Source organism: Myripristis murdjan, chromosome 22 (assembly GCF_902150065.1).
Source record: "Myripristis murdjan chromosome 22, fMyrMur1.1, whole genome shotgun sequence".
Taxonomy (NCBI): Eukaryota; Metazoa; Chordata; class Actinopteri; order Holocentriformes; family Holocentridae; genus Myripristis; species Myripristis murdjan.
Genome location: NC_044001.1, coordinates 42,454 through 58,954, shown reverse-complemented (window position 1 = coordinate 58,954; position 16,501 = coordinate 42,454). Strand labels below are relative to the sequence as shown.

The window sequence follows — 16,501 nt, the reverse complement described above, 5'->3', positions numbered from 1 at the left end:
GTGAACTTTGAAGATTACACCTGTAAATAATGGGAATAATAAGAATGACTGTAATATTACTGATGATATTTACCCTCTATTTCATGTTTTCGTTGCATTATGGCAACAACTACATTTTCTTTAATTTTCTAAACAGCTGAAATATAAAGTTCCCGTTTTACTGTTTTTCGCTGTGAAACGGGGGGCTTTTACTTTGAAGAACAGATAATTTATAGCATCACATGACCAAGAAATCCTGCGTGCCCTCCTCTTCCCCTGGACTCCTCATCTGCGCTCAGCGGTGCCAGAGGACTCCCAAAATTTGCTAATTATTCCATATTTAGGCAAAATTCCATCACGAATAAAAACAAATTACTATCTGAGGTAAGTTAACTTTCAAATTTCATCATTAAATCCAGTTTCAGTGTTTTATATTTTTTTGTAAAATGCTAAAATAATTTTGTTGCCAAATATGGAAATGACCTGGTGCATTCTATCTGTTGGACTCCCACTGACCTGCACAGCACGAGACTACTCAGACTATGTTTACAACTTTTGCTTATATTTTAAAGGGAAAACATTATATTCATTTATATTTTGTAATTTATTTAACATTTTGAAGGCTAACTGTAACATATTATCTCGTTTCCTCCATAGAACATGCAGCCCAGCTATTTCTATGGGAGAGGGAAAGTGACCAGGGCAGAGAGAGGATGAGCCAGTGATGATGATGATGATGATGATGATGATGGTGATGATGATGATGATGATGATGATGATGATGATGATGATGATAATGATGAGATCAGGGCCAGCTCAGACTAGCCCTGCGTTCCAAATCTCATACTTATACTTTTTACTTTTAGTATGTACTGCAGCTGCCCTTACAAAGTAGCCTATGTAGTTTGGTATGAAATATGCATGCGTATGCATCCTATTGGGACACACTACATACATCATCCCTGAAGTCCGGCCCTCTCGCTCACTTCCGCCGCCGCCTGTAGCGGTGACGTATGACATGAATCCCCTGGGGAAACCAGCTGTCGGCCGCTAGAAAAGCGAAATGAAACGAGCGAATTTGTAAACAATCCATTCCAATCCACTTTATTTATAAAGCACAATTTTAACAGACAGAAGTGTTGCACTAGATAACACACCACAGGATAACACAATAGAAGCAGAATAAAAAGGTAAAATACACAATAGGATAACACGATAAAATAAGATAAGATCAAATAAAATAAGATAAAAGAAGAAGAAGAAGAAGAAGAAAAGATAATATAAAATAATAAAATAAAATAATAATACAATTATAATTTAAATAGAATAAAATAATGTAAAATGCACTGCTTGCACAGTCTAAAAAGAAAAAAACATGCACACATAAAATCATAAATCATAAAATCATAAATCCTACATGGTATAAAAAGAAAAAAAAAGGGTGAAATCAGCAGTGACGCCGCAAAGAAGAAGTTCTTATGTGAGTATAATATTTTATATAAGATGGACTTCAGAAACGAAGGAAATAAGCAGATAGGCAATGCATATTTGTTTTTTATCTCTTGGCAAGCTCATCAATGCCTTTTGTGGGAGTAGATCATTTTTTAATGCTGTTTTTACGACTCCTCAAAAATACCAAGCAAAAAACGTAAAATAAAAAGTCCCAAAGCTGCGATTGTGAGAAACATGATGCATCGCTGTTGACAACCAAACAAAGGGCTGTCCCGTTCCCTTTTTATACTTCAGCCCCTTGCAGCCTCACACACTCAGTCACTTTCCAGGTGCAGCTCCTTAAGTCAGTCAGGGCTCAGGGCTCAGGGCTTAGGGAGGAGATTGAGATTCAGCCCAGCATGCTGACATGCATACTGCGAAATCTGACCGGATGTAGCAGAACATCCTAGTACTCTTGGCATACTGCATCTGACACACTGTGTATTGGGACATACTAAATCTTTTTTTCCCTACTAAATAGTATGATAGTATGAGTATTAGAACGCAGGGTCAGAGTCAGGCACAGAGGCAGAGGAAACAGGTAGATGTGTGTGTGTGTGTGTGTGTGTGTGTGTGTGTGTGTGTGTGTGTGTGTGAGGAGTTACATGGACAAAAACGAAAACTAAATGTTTCTTATGGCTTTCCATAGTAATTACTTACAGTATGAGTCCTTATTGTAAGTGTCAACAGGTGGCGCTCTGAGGAATGACATTCCAGAGTTCCACAAGGTGAAAAACCTGAAGTGGCACACAGAGAAAACTCTTCCACCAAAACCTGCCAGAACCTTGCGGAGCCTCAGAGCCGGTAGTCCGACCCCATTTTATCGTACTTTCCACTAATGCACATTGTTGCCATATGGCAACAATTTACCAACTACTATATTTCTGTTATATAACCCATTTTAAATAATAAAAACACAGGAAAACACTTTTATCATGTTCAAGTAATAATTCATGCAATAGACGGTTAATACTAGGAAGTAGGAAACAGCTGATATCATTTCCACAGGAAACAATTTAAAACATCAGTGAACTTTTCAGACTCTTTACAGGAAACTGACATAAGAATTTAACAGGAAAACAAACTTATTGAGGAATATCTGAAAACAAACACCCACATATCTGTCTCTCTGTCTGTCTGTCTGCCTGTCTGTCTGTCTCTCTGTCTGTTTCTGTCTGTTTCTCTCTCTGTCTGTCTCTCTCTCTCTCTCTCTCTCTCTCTCTCTCTCTCTCTCTCTCTCTCTCTCTCTCTCTGTCTGCTTATCATCTGGGTCTCAGCATGTTTTCAAACAAATGAGAGTGAGCAGAGCTGGGGATGCTGTGTTGACTTTCAGGAGAAGCTGTCTTTGTGTCCCCTGCAGGGTCCCGTACATGCCTGCGGGCGAGCGGCGGCTACCTGATGAGCTGTGGCTCCAGGTGTTCTGCTTCCTGTCTGTGCGGGACAAGCTGAGCGTGCGCGCCACCTGCAGGCACTTCCTGCAGCTGCTGGACGGCTGCTGCGGGCTGTGGCGGGACTTCTGCGTGGTGCTCAGCCACTTCTCCGCCTACAACCGGCCGTTCTGGCGCAGCCTGGCGCGCCGGCGCGTCGACAGCGTGGTGCTGCGGCGAGCCAGGAGGAAGCACCTGAAGCAGCTGGCCCTCTGGCTGCCAGACGTCGGCGGCATCACGATAGACGGCTGGTCGGAGGCCGGCGCCGATGAGCTGAGGCGGTTCGCCCGGCTGAGGCGTCTGGCCGTCAGCGGCTGCGTCAGGCCGCTCCGGGTCTTGGACTTCCTGCTTCCTCTGAGCCAGCAGCTCACGCAGCTCAGCGTGTGCAACGTGCGACTGGCCTGCTCCGCCGCCGACTTCGTGGTCGCCGCCTCGACCATGACGCGTCTGACTTCGCTGCTGTTCCACCACGACGGAAGCCAGTCGGTTCCTCTGGCCGCCTTCCACGCCCTGCTGCGCCTGCCCGACCTGCAGCACCTGTCCTGGGAGATGATCACCTACAAGACGCTGCCGCAGGACTTCTTTAGCCCCGCCCCTCCAGCAGGTCACGACACGTCACAAACACCTGTTACAATACCACTGAAGAAGAATCAGAGTTGAAGGTGGAATGCTGGGATATTGATTGGCTGCAGTGTGATCATGTGACTTCCTGTCTGTGGTTCCACCTGTCATAGCCATCATGCTTACATCACCTGTCAGGAGTTCATATTAGAAGACACAATTAGCCACGCCCACCCCTGCGACCTCGTGACCCCATGACCCTGTGACCTTTCGACTCTGTGATTCTGTGACCATGCGACCATGTGACCATGCGACCCTGTGACCCTGCGATCCCATGACACCGTGACCCTGCGACTCCATGATCCTGTGAAACCGTGACCTTGCGACCCCATGACCCCACGACCATGTGACCCTGTGACCATGTAACCCCGTGACCCTGCGACCATGTGACCCCGTGACTCTTTGACCATGTGACCATGTGACCCCGTGACCCTGCGACCATGTGACCATGCGACCCCGTGACCCTGCGACCATGCGACCCCGTGACCCTGCGACCATGTGACCCCGTGACCCTGCGACCATGCGACCCCGTGACCCTGCGACCATGTGACCCCGTGACTCTTTGACCATGTGACCATGTGACCCTGCGACCATGTGACCATGTGACCATGCGACCCCGTGACCCTGTGAAACCGTGACCATGTGACCCTGTGATAGTGCCACCCCGTGACCCTGCAACCCTGCGACCCCGTGACCTCCCAACCATGCGACCCCGTGACCTTGCGACCATGTGACCCTGCGACCATGTGACCATGCGACCCCGTGGCTTTGCGACCATTTGACCATGTGACCCTGTGACCCCCGACCATGCGACCCCGTGACCCTGCGACCCCGTGACGCTACGACCATGTGACTCTGTGACCCCCCGACCATGCGACCCCGTGACCCTGCGACCATGTGACCATGCGACCCTGTGACCCCCCGACCATGCGACCCCGTGACCTTGCGACCATGTGACCATGCGGCCCTGTGACCCTGCGACCATGTCACCCCGTGACTTTGCAACGATGTGACCATGCGACCCCGTGACCCTGCGACCTCGTGACTTTGCGACCATGTGACCATGCGACCCCGTGACTTTGAGACCATGCGACCCCCGTAACCCTGCAACCATGCGACCCCGTGACTTTGAGACCATGCGACCCCCGTGACCCTGTGACCATGTGACCATGCGACCCCGTGACTTTGAGACCATGCGACCCCCATGACCCTGCGACCCCGTGACTTTGCGACCATGTGACCTTGCGACCCCGTGACCCTGCGACCATGTGACCATGCGACCCCGTGACTTTGCGACCATGTGACCATGCGACCCCGTGACCATGCAACCCCGTGACGTTGCGACCATGTGACCATGCGACCCCGTGACTTTGCGACCATGTGACCATGCGACCCCGTGACACTGCGACCATGTGACCATGTGACCATGCGACCCCGTGACCCCGCGACCATGTGACTTTGCGACCCCGTGACCCCATGACCATGTGACTTTGCGACCCCGAGACCCTGCGACCCCGTGACGCTACGACCATGTAACTCTGTGACCCCCTGACCATGCGACCCCGTGAACCTGCGACCATGTGACCCTGTGACCCCCCGACCATGCGACCCCGTGACCCTGCGACCATGTGACCATGCGACCATGTGACCCCCCGACCATGCGACCCCGTGACTTTGCGACGATGTGACCATGCGACCCCGTGACCCTGCGACCTCGTGACTTTGCGACCATGTGACCATGCGACCCCGTGACCCTGCGACCATGTGTCTTTGCAACCCCATGACCCTGCCACCCCGTGACCCCACGACCATGGGACATTGCGACCCTTTGACCCCGTGACCCCACGACCGTGTGACTTTCCAACCCCGTGACCCCACGACCATGTGACTTTGCGACCCCGTGACCCTGCAACCATGTGACTTTGCAACCCTTTGACCCGTGACCCTGCGAGCCTGTGACCCTGTGAAACCGTGACCCTGCGACCCTTTGACCCCGTGACCCTGTGAGCCCAAGTCTGTCAGTTGTTCTGCTGAGTTAGAGGCTGAAAGAATCACAGGTTACATGTTTACATGTTTACATGTTTACATCTCCTCTCCACCGGGACAAAAGACCGCATTTGTGTGTGGTGGCTGGTGCTGCGTTGCCTCGGCAACAAAACAAAACAACAATAAAACAAAATAAAAGAAGCTTCTCTATCATCCAACATTTTTCTTTATTTGAACATTAAAATCTCATGTCAGTTCACGTGTCAAATTGATGTGAGCTGAGCTTCTGATTGGACAGACAGGTGGAACCCTGAGCTTCTGATTGGACAGACAGGTCCAGCTCTGATTTCATAATCCCAAACAAAAGTGGTTTTAACAGATTAAGAGGCGACATCCAGCTAAACCTCTAACACATCAATATGTTCACCCGCATGTCATCTGCACAGCGTGTTAGCATGTAGTTAGCTTATTATTTTAAATTAACCTATCATTTAATTATCATTTATCTGATAAAGCTTTGTATATTTACTTATTGTTTTTTAGTCCAGTTTTTGAGTTTATTGTAAATATTCTGAGGATTTATTGTAATTTCTCCTGCAGATGTTGTGATGTTGTGTAATTATGAAGTTTGTTAGTTGGGTGTGTGTGAAGAGGAAGTGTCATGTCGTCCTGCAGGTGGCGCTCTGCGTCTGTCCAGTCTGCAGCTGCTGAACTACGACACTGTAGTGTCACAGGAAGTGCTGCGGCCTTTGTCTCGCCTCCGCAGCCTGTCCGTCTACCACCTGTACTCCGTCCCCGGGCCCACCTGTCACCTGCAGACGTGGCTGAGCGCCCTGCAGCAGCTGAGCAGCCTCAGCGTGCACGGTGAGCCTCTGATTGGTCCATTTGTCTGTTTGCTCTGACTCTGAATTTTGAGCAAGAAAAAAAAAAACATTTACGACAAGATTTTAAAAGAAAAAAAATCCATAAAAATACATAAGAAATTTGGAGTATTGGATCATTTTGGTTCCAGTGATGAAGGTGGTTCTTTTTATTAAAAGACACAATTTTTGTTGCCATGCTTGGTGTCTATATAAAGCAGCACATCTGAAAGTTCTTCAGACAGAAAAATGGCTAAAACAAGGAACCTAACGCAGGAAACACGCCTGAAGATAAAGATTACACTGTCAACTATTTAGTTTTGTTAGTTTTTCTTGTAAACAATAAACAAAAAAATATAATTTGTATTTGTTTGTATCTGTCTAATGCAGCCACACCTTTTGAAACACAAAAAAAGATTTTTCCACAAATATTTCATGATAATATTTGAGATTGTGTAAAATTTGAAGGGTGTCCGAAAACTTTTTTCCACCACTGTACCAATGGGAACGCCCCCTGTGGTGCATGCAGGATATACAGAGAGTTCCTATTGGCCGCCATCAGCTGGTGTTTACACTGTAGTTTCTATAGCATTAACAAGCCAACTTCTCTTCATCAGTGTGTGTGTTGTGTCATGGAGGAGGTCGACCAAACCTGACACACACACACACACAGGTCACTTTTGGGGACATTACACACACTCCAACCACGACGACTACATATGAACGTGAACCGTGACTCCAAAAGCAGCAGGTATTTTACACTAGCAGCTGTTTGCTGGGACTCGGTGTGCGCAGACATCACATGATGTGCAGAGCGCGAGCTGCAGGGGAGGGAAACTGGACAGAATGAAAGCAAAGTTGAAAGATTGCTATTAGTTTTGTGGGCAAAAACTGAAAGAAACACATCCATGTTTGTGGTGTCAGGTGGTCATCCTCTGGGCGCGTACGCAGACTTCCTGCCCGCCTCCGTCCGCAGCCTGATGCTGTGCGTCGACATGACGGCCGCCGACCTGCGGGCGCTCGGCATGAAGCTTCCCGAGCTGCAGTGCCTCCACCTGGAGCCCTGGGGCGACGGCAGCCTGGTCGGACTCGTGCCGCAGCTCTTCCCCCGACTCCGGACACTCAGGATAAAGTGAGTCTCATCTGCTGACTTCCTGTCACATGACTCCACACAGTCTCTCTCAGCCAATCTCCTGGCATTTCACTTTAGCTCAATAAAATACTGACAGAGAAAACAAGTTATTTCAAGTGCAGATGCCAGCGGAGCCTGCTGATGGCGCTAGAGGGAAGACCAGGAGGTTTGACATCATGACTGGAGGTAGATTTCTTTGTAAAGATTATGTTTTTGGCGTTTCTGCTTTATTTGACAGTAACAGTAGAGAAAGAGGCAGGAAGGGCAGGGGAGAGAGAGGGGACGACCTGCAGCAAAGGGCCTGAGGTCGGATTCGAACCCGGGACTTAACAAGAAGTACACGCTCTACCAGGTGAGGTGCCGGGGCGCCCCTGTAGATAAATTTCTAAATAATATCCAAGTAGGAGAACCCAACAGTGCTGCTGCTTTCAGGAAAACTCATGTGGAGGACTTTATTGGGCTGATGGAAAACTGGAGTGAAGAAAGTGTGAAGGCTCTGAAAGTTCATGTTCATATCGTAGTGGAATGAATGGAGGAAAGGGAGGAGGAGTGATGTGGCAGCTCTGAAACCCCACTGCTCGCTCTGGGAGGAGAGCAGAGGAACGTTCTGGAGAACCTGCAGGAGAACCGGGACGGAGCTTTAACTGGATCGCTGCTACGGTCTTCATCCTGAATGATGTTCCACCCCTTTCCTCCTAAACCAATCTGCTGTTTTGTTGCAGGCATCACAACGTGCCAGATGACGACTTCCTGTGCCTGGCGCGGCTGCAGCAGCTGGAAACTCTGGAGGTTCTGGACTCGTACCACCAACCGGACCGGGTCGGCGACCAGCCCAGCCCACGCCTGCTGCGCCTCGTCGCCGAGCTGCAGAGTCTAACCAATCACAGAGTCCAAGTCGTCACCTCCAGAGGGGGCGGGGACCTGCCCGCTTGCCCCTGTGTTTAACCATTGTTTACTGCCCCTGAGCCTCTGAGCAAGGCAGCAAACCTGCGGCTCTGCCGAGGCCAGGATGCTGCGGCCAGCAAACTGCCAGGAAACAACACGTTATTCAACGACATGTAAGAACATGTTGTCAATTAAAAGGGTTAAAGAACTCGTTAGCTTGGCTTCATTTCCAGGTTCAGGCTTACAGACAGTGCAGCTGTGACAGTTATACACACACATATTATATAACCCTAACCCTATATATATATATATATATATATATATATATATATATATATATGACAAATCAAAAGTATGTTCCCACATTAATACACACCATAATCTAATCATCAGATTATTTGTACTGCAGATTAACAGTGAGGAGAAACAACTGTGGATTAACTTCAAGTTCGTGAAATTAAAATATTCACCATTTTTCTGGGGGACCCCCAGAAGGGCCCTGGACCCCAGGTTGAGAACCTCTGGCCTACAAGATGAAACCTTTCATTATGTTCCCTCTAGCGCCACCAATAGGAAACACCACTGAACTGCTCTGCTCTCACTGGTTTTAATGTCTGAGTTTCGAAGGAAATAAAGAAAATGACCCTGCAGCTTCAGTCTCATGATATTTGATATGTAATTATTGTGATTTTGTTTTTCAAAGTGAAACTGACAGAACAGACCAACTCACCTTCATCTGCTACAAGATTCAGGCATGTAGCTGCCTTTCCTTCCTGTGATGACAGGAAGTGTTTGAACAGGTCACAGCACCACCTGGTGCTTCATAACACTATTACACCTTGAAGAGAAATGTCTAAAATAACACTAAAGGATCCAGTTAAGGTCACATGGAGATGAAAATCCTTTACGAGGTTTGTTTTTCTTAATTTGTGTCAGATCTGGCAGCTGATGTGAAAATAAACAGCAGTTAAGAAAAAAAATTTATTTTCAAATTACAAAGTCGGGCTTAAGCCTCGAGCATATATACACATCTGAAAACAAAACAATACAAAACTTTTTCCTCCCGTTCCTGCAACCATGCAGTCCACATTACAGTTTATTCTCCCAGAATGCACTGGGAGCGTGGGCCAATCGCACTGAGGCTGACAGACACCCAGCAGACCCTCATCATCTTCATCATCATCACTCTGACTCGTCTGCTTCCTTCTGCTTCTTTTTCTTCTTCTTCTTCTTGGGAGTTTCCGTCTGCATGAAGAGACGCTTTTAATTAGAAAATATTTCCAACATTTAAAATTTGAGGAAAAAAACCACATTCTGAACTTACTAATGTTCGATTTTTTATGATTAGGTTTGGCAATCTTTCTAAAAAATCCCCCAAATTTACAAAAGCATTTCACTGGACCCAGTATCAGTTCTGTTAGGGTTTCACACTCTTCAAAGTAAAAGCCCCCTGGACCCACCTCTCCCTCTGCCCCGCCCCCCTCCCCCGCCTCTTCCTCCTCCAGCTTGGCTTTCTTTTCTTTCTTCTTCTTCTTCTTCTCTTTCTTCAGCTGCTCTGCGGACGGCGTCGATGGCGTCGTGCTCGCGCCCTCGCTGTCGCCGTCGCTGTCGGCCGCCTCCCTCTTCCTCTGCGGGACAAACGGCGCAGACGTTACATTTCATCGTCACGGCAACACTTTCAAATCTCTATTTTAACTAACGGGCAAAACTCGTTTTCTACCTTCGCCGGCGTCCCGTCGCACGACACCGCCGCTCCTTTGGACGCACTTCAACGAAAAACAAACAAACGTTTACTTTCACAGCAAATCTCTGCATCAGAATATAACATGATCCAATATCAGGATTATAATCTGCGTGTTGTCAGGGTAACAGCCGCCTGCAGGCCGCAGGCCGCTCTGATGTGTGACTGACGTTTCTGTAGCAGAGCGACTCCCTCCCCGAGCACGGCAGCTCAGCGAGGGATAACTGTCTGCAATCCCAGATTACAATGAATTACAACTACTGTTTGGTGTTATGATTAGAATTATGTTTGAATGTTTATGTTATGTTTGTAGAATCATGTTTGAAATCCCAAATCTGAAAACTTGATTCATAATACAATGTCATGATGTGAGATTACGCTGGATTACCTGTAATCTACGTAGTCGTCCTTCCATTCTGCCGGTGTGCTTCCGTTGGGTTTTCCATGTTTGTCCAGAAGTCCTTTCTGAATCATCATTTTCTTCTGGCTGGCCTGGTGACGCACATTCAGATTATAGTTCACATTACAACAGATTATTCGCGTGAAGACACTCTAATCTGTGCTTTGTACCTTCGGTCCGAGTCCCCACTTGCGAGGATACGTGTCGCGCTCCATGATCACCCGCTTGATCTTGGCAACGACGCCGTGGTCGCACGTGGAAATCACCGCCGTCGTCATCAGAGCGACGGCTGGAAACCAAACAAACAAGTGAGATTAAAAACTTCAATCTCATTTTCTGCTCTGACATCATCCTGCATAAAACAGGAAGTCACTTGATGTCACTTCCTGTTTTGCGTGCGAAGCCATCAGACAGGGGTGATAGATGAGATGTCATCACAGCCGAGCTCCTGCTCTCTATTCAGGTCATCATGTGGCTCCGCCCTCAACGTTAAAACAGGAAGTGGGACTCACCGATACAGATGGCCTCGCCCTTCGTCGTTATGACGACGATGTCCTGGTTGACCTCAATCCCGTCTTCGTACCTTAAAACACCGGGCAGCATGATCTTGGCGCCGTAGCAAATGGCGTTCACCTGCGAACACAAAACATTTTAAAATTTTGGTCGTCTCAGTGAAAGCCGGAGTGGCGGCGGCGGCGGCGGCGGCGACTCACAGCGCTGTCCTTCATCACCAGCCTCTTGTGGGAAACCAGCAGCTTCTCCAGAGGGAAGATGACCCTCCGCAGGTACGACTCGTCTTTGTTGTGGTCAAACTGCCACTGGGCGTCCAGGACGTCGTGCATGGTCACCATGTTGTCCTGCAACACATCAAGCGCACGCCGTCACATTTATGTCTTCTTCTATGGTGATGTCGGCAGACGTGACCTCCGCTGTCGGCCGACAGCGGAAACTCGGTCGCTCTGCCGTTCTCTGTACCAAAGTTTAATTAGCAGGCCTGAGACCGGCACTCAGGACTGAACTCAACACTTTGGTTTTTAGCCGTTTGACTCACAGGAAGTGAAACTCACCTTCTCGCCCAGGACGCCGGAGCGAACTCGCCTCAGCTCCTGCATCTGACCTCCGACCCCGAGCAGCAGGCCCAGGTGCACGCAGAGCGTCCGGATGTATGTTCCCGCCTCGCAGCTCACCCAGAAGATCCCTGCAACAGAAAGAGGCATCACTCTGCCGCTCCCGTGCGACCACAACACAGCTGCCGGCCGTCTGATAACCCTAACCCTCACCCAGCCTCCTCTCCGGGTCGTACTCGATCAGTTTGCTTTCGTAAATTGTTCGAACCCTCAGCTGACGCTTGACGGCGGCGATGAGCGGCGGGCGCTGGAACAAAGCTCCGGTCAGCGTCTCCAAAGCCTGCGGAGGAAAACAAACCTGCCGTCAATGCCGAACCGTTAACCCACGCGATGACATCATCAAAGCGAGCAGGAACTCACCCGAGAGAGAGCGTGCTCGTTCTCTATGGCATTGTGCAGCCGAACGATCCCCACGTACTCTTTGCCTGCAACGCAGCAGAGAGCAGAGGGGGCGGGGCTAGTTTCTGTCGACATGCAGAGCTCACCTCTGCCAGAGAGGTCTCACTCTGCTGTCACAACTACAACGTTCCAATGTGCAACAACAAATTTAACCATCAGCTCTGACAAAGAAAAACATGTGACATACAGCTGCAACATTTCCTGCCAACTAACAAATCTGAGGAAAAGTGCCGTACCGGCGCTCTGCTGCGACTTGACGAGCCGCGTGGCTCGGTCCACGCACACGATCAGACAGCCCGTCACTTTGGGGTCGAGCGTCCCGCTGTGACCCGTCTTCTCCACACGCAGGATCCGACGGATCCACGCCACGACTTCGTGGGACGACGGGTTGGCCGGCTTGTCCAGGTTGATGAATCCGGATCTGAAACAGCGGAAATAAACCTGGCTCGTTAGCGGCCACTGGTTTCCATGGCAACATGGAAACCAGTGGCAGGAAGCAGAAACGGTACCTGACATAATCGTGGATGTTCCTCTTCAGGGGGTTGGATCCGCTGGGAAGGGGCGTATAGTGGGCGGTCCGGATGTTTAGCTTATCAAAGTTCTAGGAAAGTCAAAAAAAAAAAGTGTGTGAGCGGCTTCATGTCGGATCAATAAACTCAAACAAATCCAAACGTATCCAAATGAACCAGGAAGTAAAACTTCAAACCAGAAAGCAGTTTGTGGGCAGTAAGCGTGTGATCAGAACAGGAAATCGTCTTGGCGGCAGCGCGGCTCATGCCGGGTGGCGGTCCGGCCCGGACAGACGGCCCGGCAGAACACCGGGACGGCGGCGAGCCGGAGCCACGGCGCCTCCGAACCGGAGGCCGCAGCCGAGCCGGCGGCGCTCAGAGAATGGATAAACCGACTCATCACTTCACACGCCTGCTTTGTTTCCGACACCCTCCCTCCACCAGAGGCTCTCAGGCCAAACCACATTTTCATTTCCTGGCATCGTCTCCCAGGTGTTTCCAGGTAAAAATAAAGACATTCAGGTTTGGTGTCATGTGATCCACTGGGACCAAAACCAGCACCGTGTGTTGCTCTGCACACATTACAGAACCTGAAACTTGATGGAAACATGCTCAGCTTTACTTCCATGCTTTTCTCTTGATGGAACTGAAGGAAGGCGCTGCGCTTGATCAGCTGATCAAACAGGAAACAGGAAGTGGGTCCTCACCTTGAGCAGCAGCGGCCACTGCGACGTGTCCAGACTCGCCGCTCTGGACTCGGGTTTGATGAAAAAGTCTCCGCTCTCCTGGATCTCCTGTCAGATCAAACTTTATGTAAGTCGATGGGAAAACTTTATTCAGCACAGAGATGACGCACACGTGCACACTCACCCCCACTTCTTCTTCTGCAACTTTCTTCCCCTTCTTCTTCTTCTTCACCGCTACTGCTGCAGAAAATATTCAAACTGATCAACTTTGACTGATTACCAATTCAAATTCATTGATATTCAGTTTCACACATGGAAACATGATTCCTTAATTCTAACATTAATATTTATGATTGGACCCTGTAAAGAGTTGTGTGTATGGAAATTTAAACTAAAAAGGTCCATGTATGTGATGTTCATTGATCTCTCATCTCCTCACATATTAAACCCAGATGATTAACTCCTCCTAACCCAGATCAGAACGTCTTTCCTGAGTTTACACCTTAAATGGAAGGAAACATTTTCAGTTCAGCGTGAAGGGGTTTAAGCACATTAAGGGAGTTCGAGCCTTGATTATGCTTCATATTTTGCTCTCCACTTTGCTGCTGTGATGCGTGAAATTTCCCCACCGTGGGACTAATAAAGGAATATCTTATCTGATTGTCCTTAATTAAAGACCTTTATCTCTTTGTAGACACGTACAGTATACACACACCTGGTTTGTCTTCAGGTCAAATTAAGTACATTGTACTTATGAATTTGTGGTCACGTGGTTTCAGGTTGGAAGAGATGCACGAGCTCCATTCAACATGAGCCCACGTGGCCTCTGGCAGCACATGGTTGTTAGCATTAGGAAGCTAACCCAGCTAGCTAACAGGCCTGAGAGCTAAACTGCGGATTTAACAAAATACAACAAAACATAAAATCAAGCAAGACCAAGAAAATCTCAACCCGACGTGCAGGAGAATCTTTTAGTGTCAGATGAGACGGACTGAGAGGGAAAAGTGGTTGAGTTTCACAGAGACAACCCAACTCTAAACTTAATTTCCGCTCCAGTCCGTGGATCAAAACATCTTTAATTCTCTAAATCCTAACAAACAGTTTCTTAAAGTCTCTTTCCAACACGAAACTCCTCCTGCAGGGAAACTGCAGTTTTAACGGGAGGTGACGCGATGAGTTTACCGGGACCAGAGTCCGGCTCCGGTACCGGCGACGGGCTCATCGGCGACGGGAACGAGCAGCTGCACCGGGACTGACCGCCGCTACTGACCCACTAACATCGGCAGGTAAAGTCGGCATGAGCACTGAGCACCAGGTCTCAACGTGACGATAAAAACCTCGACTTCCACACCTGGCCGGGAGCAGGACAGCTCCCAGGCCGAGAGCCGGGCCACGCTTCGTTAGAAGAACCACAATATTTTGGCTGCTATGACAAACAAACATGCACAAACAGAGTCGGAGGCGGACGATATATATATATATATATATTAAAAAATTAAAAATTAAAAAAAAAAAAACCGTGTGGACAATGGTTGTCGTGTCGCCTTGCCGTGACCGAATGCGTGTTTTTTTTTTTTTTTTTTTTTTCTAAAAAGGTCAGATTTCTAACAGAGTCTGTTGGCTTCCCTCCGCGCAGCTGCACGCTCTGTGTCGGTGCTGCTGTTAGCATCGCAGCTAGCAGCCACCAGAGTCCGGCTGCTTTGCGTTTTATTCACAGAATTTAAACGACATGAAGTTTAAATCAACAGCAGCGCTGCGCACACTCACCCTCTGTGTCCGCCATCTTGGTCTGAGACTGAGCGCACGGCTGCTGGCCTCTTCGCTACTGGCCTCTTCTTCTTCTTGAGTTTTATTGGCGGTTGGCAAACATTGAATAGCAGCATTACCGCCACCTACTGGTTTGGAGTGTGGATCAGTATGACTACCTCCCCATAAAATTAAGTAAATAAATAACCAGAAGTTATATCCTTCCTATTAAATCACTCCTTCTCAAAAACTCAAACATAAACTCATAACTCTTATTCCCTGACTGTTGTTGTAATATTGTCCTGATGTCAAATGGTATTTTATTGTTTTTAAGCTGTCTAATCCTTTTTTGTCTGTTTATTTCATATCCCTGACAATGTATCATTACATGTTCTATAGTTTCTTGTTGCCCACATTTCCCACATTCCCCTGTATTGTGTTTTCCTATTTTGGCTAATGTATTATTAAGTGCAGTATGTCCAAATCTAAGTCTTGATATTATTGTTTCCTCTCTTCGGTTCCGTCCTGTTGCTCTCATTTCTCCCACTTCCCTTTGTATTGTGTAAAACCACCGCCCTGTCCTGTCTTCCTCCCATTGCTTTTGCCATCTACTCCTCAATCTTTGTTTAATTATATTCTTGATTTCTGACTTAGTAATATTAATTTCCAAATCATTATTTCTACTTTTTGTCACCTCTTTCGCCGCCTTGTCTGCCTCCTCATTCCCTTTCACCCCAATGTGCGCCGGTACCCACAAAAACACCACTGTAATCCCCATCATTTGTATTCTGTATAGTGTTTGTTGCACCTCAATCAAAATATCTGGCCTGCTGTGTGAATGACTGTTTTGTAAACTGGTTAATGCTGAATTTGAGTCTGAACAAATCATTGCTCTCTATGGCCTTGTTTCTTCCACCCACTGCATTGCTAATAATATTGCTAACATTTCCCCTGTATACATGGACACTTCCCCACTGATCCTTTTCCCGACTGTGATGTGAAACTCTGGAACAATAAACGCTACTCCTGTCTTGACTGAATTCTTTGATGCATCTATATATACCTTAATGGAACTACTATAGCCATCTATGTATACCTGAACGGTCTGTGAATTATAAACAACCTTTCTATCCTTGTTCTGTGTTAATAATGTGAAATCCACTGTGGCATTTGGCAATATACCCTGCTACAAATACCTGGGACTGGAATTGGACAACAAGTTGAACTGGATTCATCACATGGAAGCCATCCATAAAAAAGGCCAGAGCAGACTGTACTTTTTGAGAAGACTACGCTCTTTTAACATCTGTAAACCGCTGCTGTGCTCCTTTTTTAACTCTGTTGTGGCCAGTGCTGTGTTTTTTGGTGTGGTGTGTTGGGGGGAGAATGCACGCACAGCTGATAGAAACAGACTAAATAAGCTGATTAGGAAAGCAGGGAACATCATTGGCATCACTCTGGAAGGAGTTGAGCAGGTAGCTGGAGTGAGGATGCTCAGAAAGATAAATTCCA

The 16,501-nt window shown here is 47.8% G+C and overlaps 2 protein-coding genes and 2 non-coding genes across 6 annotated transcripts; 1 reads left to right on the top strand and 3 right to left on the bottom strand.

Annotated features, from left to right (window-relative positions):
* Positions 1-240: 240 nt before the first annotated feature.
* On the top strand, positions 241-9,240 carry LOC115354228 (uncharacterized). Its single transcript, XM_030044511.1, has 5 exons — positions 241-363; positions 2,831-3,501; positions 6,180-6,368; positions 7,289-7,496; positions 8,219-9,240. Exons 2-5 carry the CDS (start codon positions 2,841-2,843, stop codon positions 8,439-8,441), a joined length of 1,281 nt encoding a protein of 426 aa, XP_029900371.1. The 5' UTR covers positions 241-363; positions 2,831-2,840; the 3' UTR covers positions 8,442-9,240.
* A 107-nt stretch (positions 9,241-9,347) lies between these two features.
* On the bottom strand, positions 9,348-15,080 carry dkc1 (dyskeratosis congenita 1, dyskerin). 3 transcript variants are annotated; one of them, XM_030044508.1, is made up of 15 exons: positions 15,011-15,080; positions 13,428-13,483; positions 13,265-13,351; positions 12,558-12,649; positions 12,285-12,469; positions 12,010-12,074; positions 11,803-11,929; positions 11,590-11,720; positions 11,236-11,379; positions 11,035-11,155; positions 10,693-10,811; positions 10,511-10,614; positions 10,102-10,147; positions 9,842-10,009; positions 9,348-9,626 (listed from the first exon to the last, which is right to left on the bottom strand). In XM_030044508.1, the coding sequence occupies exons 1-15, from the start codon at positions 15,024-15,026 to the stop codon at positions 9,564-9,566; spliced, it is 1,524 nt and encodes a 507-aa protein (XP_029900368.1). In that variant the 5' UTR covers positions 15,027-15,080; the 3' UTR covers positions 9,348-9,563. The 3 variants fall into 3 exon arrangements, with proteins under 3 accessions (XP_029900368.1, XP_029900369.1, XP_029900367.1); XM_030044509.1 differs by having other exon boundaries at positions 13,428-13,480; positions 15,011-15,041; XM_030044507.1 differs by lacking the exon at positions 15,011-15,080 and adding an exon at positions 14,426-14,480.
* On the bottom strand, positions 10,924-10,998 carry LOC115354803 (small nucleolar RNA SNORD83). Its single transcript, XR_003927805.1, has one exon. It is a non-coding gene; the product is annotated as a small nucleolar RNA SNORD83 (small nucleolar RNA).
* Positions 11,428-11,555, bottom strand: LOC115354811 (small nucleolar RNA SNORA36 family). Its single transcript, XR_003927813.1, has one exon. It is a non-coding gene; the product is annotated as a small nucleolar RNA SNORA36 family (small nucleolar RNA).
* Positions 15,081-16,501: the final 1,421 nt, after the last annotated feature.

Excerpts from the sequence above, each read along its gene's own strand:
- LOC115354228 (XM_030044511.1), top strand. The coding sequence starts at position 2,841 with ATGCCTGCGGGCGAGCGGCGGCTACCTGATGAGCTGTGGCTCCAGGTG. Across the intron at positions 6,369-7,288 it reads GAGCAGCCTCAGCGTGCACG|GTGGTCATCCTCTGGGCGCG; the intron begins GTGAGCCTCTGA and ends TTGTGGTGTCAG. Across the intron at positions 7,497-8,218 it reads CTCCGGACACTCAGGATAAA|GCATCACAACGTGCCAGATG; the intron begins GTGAGTCTCATC and ends GTTTTGTTGCAG.
- dkc1 (XM_030044507.1), bottom strand. The coding sequence starts at position 14,465 with ATGAGCCCGTCGCCGGTACCGGAGCCGGACTCTGGTCCCG. Across the intron at positions 11,380-11,589 it reads CCGGCGTCCTGGGCGAGAAG|GACAACATGGTGACCATGCA; the intron begins GTGAGTTTCACT and ends GATGTGTTGCAG. Across the intron at positions 10,812-11,034 it reads GGGCGAGGCCATCTGTATCG|CCGTCGCTCTGATGACGACG; the intron begins GTGAGTCCCACT and ends TTTGGTTTCCAG.